This window comes from Dermacentor andersoni, chromosome 5, assembly GCF_023375885.2.
Source record: "Dermacentor andersoni chromosome 5, qqDerAnde1_hic_scaffold, whole genome shotgun sequence".
In the NCBI taxonomy this organism is placed as follows: domain Eukaryota; kingdom Metazoa; phylum Arthropoda; class Arachnida; order Ixodida; family Ixodidae; genus Dermacentor; species Dermacentor andersoni.
In genome coordinates, this window is record NC_092818.1 from 81,738,080 (window position 1) to 81,744,913 (window position 6,834).

Genomic DNA, 6,834 nt, shown 5'->3' on the forward strand with positions numbered 1-6,834 from the left:
AAATGGCACCAACCTCTGAGGGCTCATGCGCTTCGCGTTGCTCAACACAGACAGATAAGTAGTCAGTGAGTTGATAAGGAGCGATGAGGGGTTATATGGGTCTCATCACGGTTGATAGTGGTTCGACGCGGATGGTTAAGGTGCTAAAGAGCAACAAGGGCTTATAATGGTCGGAGCAATTCTGATAAGTTTGATAATGACCGATAAACGTTGGTATTGGTCGGACCAAGTTGATAAGGAAATTATAAGAGTCGGATCATGTCCGATAAGGTTCATAAGGACAGATAAGGGCTAATAAGGATTGGATCAAGTGCCATAATATTTATAAGCACCAATACACGCTGATAAGGACCTTATCGAGCCCGATAAGGTTGATAACGACCGATAAGGGTTGTTAAGGGTTTATACTGGTCGGATCAAGTTTGATAATACTGATAATGACACCGGGCGGGCTGGTTGAAAATGAGCAAATGGCACGATGCTTTCGCATACTTAACTCCAGCGGAGTTTCAGCCGTAATTTTTTCTTTCTTTTTTGCAATCCTCCTCCACTGAAATATGGCCGCCGCGGCAGGGATTCCAAGCCGCCACCTCATGTCCAGCTGCAATATGCCATATCCACTGAACCATCACAGCGGGTTAGTGAGTGGGTATAAGAGTCACTGTATATATACAGAGGGGTCCACTGTTAAAGGGAAAACTTCAGTGCAGAGCATGTCCGCATATTCCTCTCTTGCAAGAGCACAATCGCCTATATTTGCATCAGATAACGCGTGGTTGGTAGCTACGATTCCTTTCGGCACATCTGTGCAGTGCACTGACATTGCTTCCGCACCCACATGCAGCTATATAGGGCGCGAGCAAAGTGACAGGCGTAGATTTGAGTGTTTCCATTTAACAGAGGAGCACGCTGTACATAGCACGTTTGCTAGCTTGATCCTTGTTTTTAACCTTCTGAAACCCCGTATACTACTCCGTGGGCATAGGCGTCGATTCCTTTCAGAACTGAACAGTAAGGAAACGCCTGTAGAGTCTGTCGCTTCATTATCATCACCTTCTACACGCAACCGACCACGTCCTAAGTTCAAGGCTTCCACCTCATCTTCCCCGTCACCGTGAGGCAAAATAACATCGGCTTCGTCTGAACGTCGCGTCCAGCAATATCCATCTGTGCCCGTAATGGACTGACTACCGACACTTGTTGTGATAACCTTGGGGCGTTGTAAACCGGGGTCACATTTTTTTTTTGAACGTCCAGGGTATAAAGAAACGAAAGAATTTGTTATTTTATTCAACGGCTCTGCTTTAACAAAAAAAACACTAGATCTATGGTAAGTATGCTGGGTCCTACGCACTCTCCCTCAAAGCAACGTCAATCTTTAACTTCTTTTCTCGTTTTTTTTTTTCAGTACACTGTCTTAATTGACTAGCACCATCCTGTTTCAACATCAGCACCATCACCCTTATTTTCTTGTCTGTACATACCATGATCACATGTTTTCTTGATTATTATTTTTTTACCTGCACTCCTCCTCCTGGAGAAACTTTCTGTCCCCGATCTCTTTCCTTACGCCGAGTAGCATTCAAGCGGCTACGTGCACGTCGGCAGGATTCTCTGCATTTTATTAAAGTGTTTTCTCTCTCTGAACAATACGTGGCAACGCAAAATAAGGAAAAATCAACTCTAAGTTAAAGTCAGGTGCATGTAGCATCGTATATTAATGATTCAACCATTTTGTTGCCACCGTATCTTGAAATATGACTACCATGTGTCAGTTGTTGCAGCTTCACGAAGGACAAAAGAAAAAAGAATCCCTTCGGGTACATTTATAATGACATGAGATTGCGTTACTATTTACGGTGAAGAATCGACACAACGGCTATTTCGTTACATCTATACGTGCGTTTAGTTTAACCAAGGAGTTCTTACTTTGGAGGTGATTGCTACACATATACCTGGTCTATTTAATCAAGCTATGTTTCTTTTTCTTAAGACTTGCAAGATACTGCTTGGTATTACGAAATTACTGTAAAAACCATTCTGTCGCTAGTATTTTATGTTATTTTTTGTCTCGGGAGTACAATGTTTGTTCCGTCCTATCTGAGAACTTCAGCCATGCGTCGTGTTGCGTCTTTCATGCCCTGTCTGTAAACTTAAGCTGCGCGCTAGAGCAGCCGTGAACCAACTATTAGATCAGACCAAAACATTTTGGATGTTCTAAGACGCTTTCTGTTGGGCATAGCGGAACTACAGGACGGCGGACTACAATTTAGAAACACTAGTCAAAGAACTACACAGGCTGTGGAGTGTTTTATTAATTCGAATTATATGACGTCAACATCGATAAAATTGCGAACGTCCGTTTGCAGTCGCTCGTGCGTTTCGCGAGTTTAATGTCTCATTAATATTCGTGTGCATCCGGACAGAAATTACAGACATCGATTCTTGTGGCACTTTTTCATATTAATGAAAGAAATGTATCGTGTTCTGCAGAAGAACAGCGCAGTGAAATGAGCAAGAGTTTTATACGCCAAGCGTGTTGGTTTACGTTAAATGGTTGTAGTTAAGTATATGTTCAACTATAGCTGCGGCATCAAACTATACCTCTATAATCTCACCACTATATCGTCTCAAGATGATGAAAATATGAGATCTGCGTCGGGTTTGAGTACACATGCATGATTTATAGTTCAGAAGTGAAACTAATGCAGAATTGGAAGATTATTTTTCTTGCGATTTATTTTCATATTACCGGCGTGGCATATTCCCATACTCCGAGGCAAAGGCGTTGCGTTACTAGCACGGCCTCAGAGTTTGCAGTTTACGTATTATTCCATACGATCGTGTATTACTAAACCATCACACGCAATCGCCTTAGCGTCGAATTTATAAAAAAAAGCGACTAATGCCACTAACTCGAACATCGGAGGATTTAGCGTAACGCGTGAAAACATTGAACATTTATAGCGACAGCTCGTTCCGGCGTCTCCGACAGATGCCACCGAGGTTATTTTCTAGTGATACGACTACTCAGTCCGTTGCTGTGTTTCCTTTCGAGATTTTTTTTTCAATCTTAGAGGAATTTCAGGTTCGGCAACCTGGCGATCAGACATCGCCTTCCGGCTGACGTGGTCCTCGGACAGCCCTTGATGTCGATGGCCTTCAAGTTCTTGAGGTTACAAGCGATAGTCTTGATGCCGTTGTCGCTAATTTCGTGGCAGCGGGAGATCTTCAGCGTGCTCAGACTGCCCAAGCTGCGTGCGATGCGCGCCATGCCCTTGTCGCCAACCATGCAGCCGCTCAGGTTCAGGCTCCGCAACTTCTGCATGCTCTGCACAATACGCGGATACTTTGATAAATATAAAGGAAGGTGAACGTTTGGTACGCTGTATGTATCCCATTGTGTTGTTTATCTTTTGCAGTGAAGCTGGTAAGGCGGGTTCCACAACGGCTTTCGTGTGACAGCGGGGTCGATATCAGACGTAAATGCAACGCAACGTGTATCGGTGCCATGAATTTGCTGTAAAGCACAATAATAAATTATGATTATATAAAAGTTACCCTGCATGTATCTCGTTCGAATAGACGACATTTTATTCCAGCTCTAAGTTGGAGCTCAGCTAGGATACTGTACGGCTGCTGCGGTGAAAGCTCACTCCCTATTTTGCAGCATGTGGGAGCCATCACTAAGAGCAGCCATTATCATCGATATTATCATTGTCGATGATTACCTGCAGCTTTTTCTTTATCTTTCAGTGCTTCTTCTTGCTTGAAATTGTCGGATTCTTGTCACTGTTTTAAAATTCACGAATGCAAAGATAAAAGCTATGTGATTGTTGATCGCCACAATAAGCGTGCCGATAAAAAAAAGATTCCGGCTAAACCCATCTCATGATGAATGTTAACTTTAAAGCGATTGGAGTTCTAATGCGATTTCACTTCCATTTCGAAGCGTGAAGTCATGCACGGGATCGCCTCATGGTCGCCGTGGTAACACGCTTTTGGAGATAGGATGCAAAGACGTTCCTCTACCACAGTTCATCATTACGCCGTTTATCGCAGCGTGCTCTTCAGGCCTTTGGAACATTTCAAGCCGATGTTTATTATTGCAGTCAAGGCATACCGCGGTGCAAACAAACCATTGAGAAAATGTGCGACAGAGTGACAGGCGCATTTATTGTAATCTTAAATATGGTGTCCAGCCTTGACTGTAATCATCCGTAGGCTGAGGATTGGGGGTGTTTGGTTTACAAGGATAAGGGGGCAATAATTGAAAATGCCTTTCTTTTATGCTGGCAGGAATTTGAGGAAGTATTGAGAGAGTTTTAAATACGTTCGTGATTCATGCACTATGATAGTAAGCACGCCCACTTGTGTCAGTTAGCTATAGTGTCATGTCAGTTTTATTCCCTCTCGATAAGCCTCTTTGTTATCTCGTTTCCGGTGTAGTGCGAGAACGTGCTCGCGGTATCAGACCCGCATGATTCTAGAACGTAGTAGTTGTTTTCAGAATGGGGGGGACGGGGCCGCTGTTTATTAATTTGTAGGAGCACTATAGGTAATTGTGGCACGTTCTAGAATGTACTTCATAACTGAAACGGCGTCCTGAACTTTCGGTGACACGCGGTCATCGTTCGATTAGACGAATTCCGAGCGTGCGTGCTGCTATTCTGCTGCTGAGTTGCTTCTCTTCACTTTCTTTGAGGGCGCGCGCAATATAGACCGTTAAGTTCCTGCCTGCCTTGCCTGCTATAGCTAGGCCACCGTCACACCAAAAAAAAAAGCTATATATATATATATATATATATATATATATATATATATATATATATATATATAACCTGGCAGCATGCAATGGTTTAATCTCTACCATATAATGCTTTTCACGTAACGCGTTAAGTTTTGTTACCGGCTCAAACACTGCTCAAACTTCAAGACAGGCAGAATCTAGTATAATATTTTTGCGTGACGCCACGCATATCGTATGTTTCGCAGTATTGTAGAGGAGAGCGAAAGCAGTTTTCACCTGTGCTATGTAGCGGGCGCCAGCATCGTTTATGGCCGTGAAACTGACGTCCAGTTCCAGGATATTCGACTGCGTTTTGCCGGGTGCCATGTAGGCCATTGCCTTGTTCCTTAACTTGCTACAGCCCTTCAGGTTCACCACCTCCAGGCTAGATATGCGTGACAAGTGCTTCAGAGCGATGTTCGTCAGGCCCATGCAGAGCCTCATGTGAATGGCGCGCAACCTGCGCAGATGCGCTGACACGACAGCGATGCCTTCTTTGGTGACGAGGTCGCACTCGGATATGTTCAGCACCCTGAGATCGGTCAACTTCTGCGCCAACGCGGAGACGCCGACGTCCGTCACGGGACATGCAGTGATGTTGAGCGTCCTCAGCGTGAGCAGGCCCGAACCACGCGAGACGTTCGAAATGGCATCGTCGTCGATGTGGTTGCAGTAAGCGATGTCGAGGCTGGTCAGCGAGAACCGGCCGGCGGCGAGGTGATGAACGGTGAGTCCCGTCAAGTCCTCGCAGCCGGCCAGGGCCAGGTTCTTGAGGGACGTCATCCTGCCCACGTGCTCGAATCCCGCGTCCGTAATGCCGAGGCACATGCTGAGGTCCAAGCGCGACAGGTGAAGCAGGCCCAAGCTGATGGACTCCAGACCGGCGTCGGAAACGAGCGCGCAGTCTTCGAGGCCGAGATGCGTCAGCGCTTTCGCGCCAAGCGTCGCCGACAGCACGCCATCCTCGCAGAATCCCGCTAGCTGCTGCAGGCCCGCGCTGGACACTTCGCATTCTTTGACGTCGAGCACCCTGAGCCTGGTCAGCCTGGCGGCGACGAATGCCATGCTGGAATCGGTAATGTGGTCGCAGGCGATCAAGTACAGCTCCTCGAGGTTGGGAAGCTGGTTGGTGAGGCAATCGATCGCCGAGTCGTCGATCTGCGGGCACCAGCTGAGGTTCAGAATGGCGAGCGATTCGCACACCCGCTGTTCGAACGCCCCCAAGACGACGCTGTTGTTCACGCTGAAGTTGTCGGACAGATCGAGCGACTTCATGTGCGGCAGCGCCCGGACCAGCTGCGCCACCTGGTCGCCCTTGAAGCCGAGAACCTTCACGCGTCGTATGCCCCGTCGAGCGAGGCAGTCCAGGACCGAGGCGCTGCACTCGGAAAGCCTCAGCCGCGCCTCCACATCCACCCAGATGCAGCGCTCGTCGGCGATGGCCCTCCAGGTGGTGCACACTTGCGCCACGCGGCCCCGGTTTTGCACGTCGAGGTAACCGAAGATGAGCCGAATGACCTCTGGGTTCAGAATTTCGATGCCTAGCTCCTCCGAGCAAGGACGCTGAGAGTCCGACGCCCCCGTCGCCGCCGCCGATTCTGCGTCTGCCGGCGTGCTGCCAACGGCGGTGTCTGGAGAAGGCGAAGAGCAACGCCGCTGATCTTCCGCCTGCTCGGCGTCAGCCGGGCAACCATCGGCGACTCCCGCCGCCGGCTGGCTATCCATGGCTGAACGGCTGTCATCTCAATACGGCCCGCGGCGCTGGCGAGACGCCTGCGACGGCCATAGCTTGGCCTGGCGCTTGCGGATGACGATGTTGATGATGGTTAACATCATGATGATTGTTACCGGGATAGCCACGGCAAAAGTATCGCATATCTGCGATTCCCCGTCGGCTCATTTAAATGGCACGTATTTCGAGGATGAATTAGCCGAGGTATGCTAATGGTGATGATCGATTCGCTATGCCCTGGAATCAACAAATGACTGCCCATTCTTCTTCTTTTACTAAAGCTGTGCCACCTGCACACCCGGATTTAACAACT

At 47.7% G+C, this 6,834-nt stretch overlaps 1 protein-coding gene across 1 annotated transcript; it reads right to left on the reverse strand.

The window, feature by feature from the left end:
• Positions 1 to 2,826: 2,826 nt before the first annotated feature.
• Positions 2,827 to 6,583, reverse strand: LOC126531984 (uncharacterized). Its single transcript, XM_050179692.2, has 2 exons — positions 5,027 to 6,583; positions 2,827 to 3,331 (listed from the first exon to the last, which is right to left on the reverse strand). Exons 1-2 carry the CDS (start codon positions 6,512 to 6,514, stop codon positions 3,074 to 3,076), a joined length of 1,746 nt encoding a protein of 581 aa, XP_050035649.1. The 5' UTR covers positions 6,515 to 6,583; the 3' UTR covers positions 2,827 to 3,073.
• Positions 6,584 to 6,834: the final 251 nt, after the last annotated feature.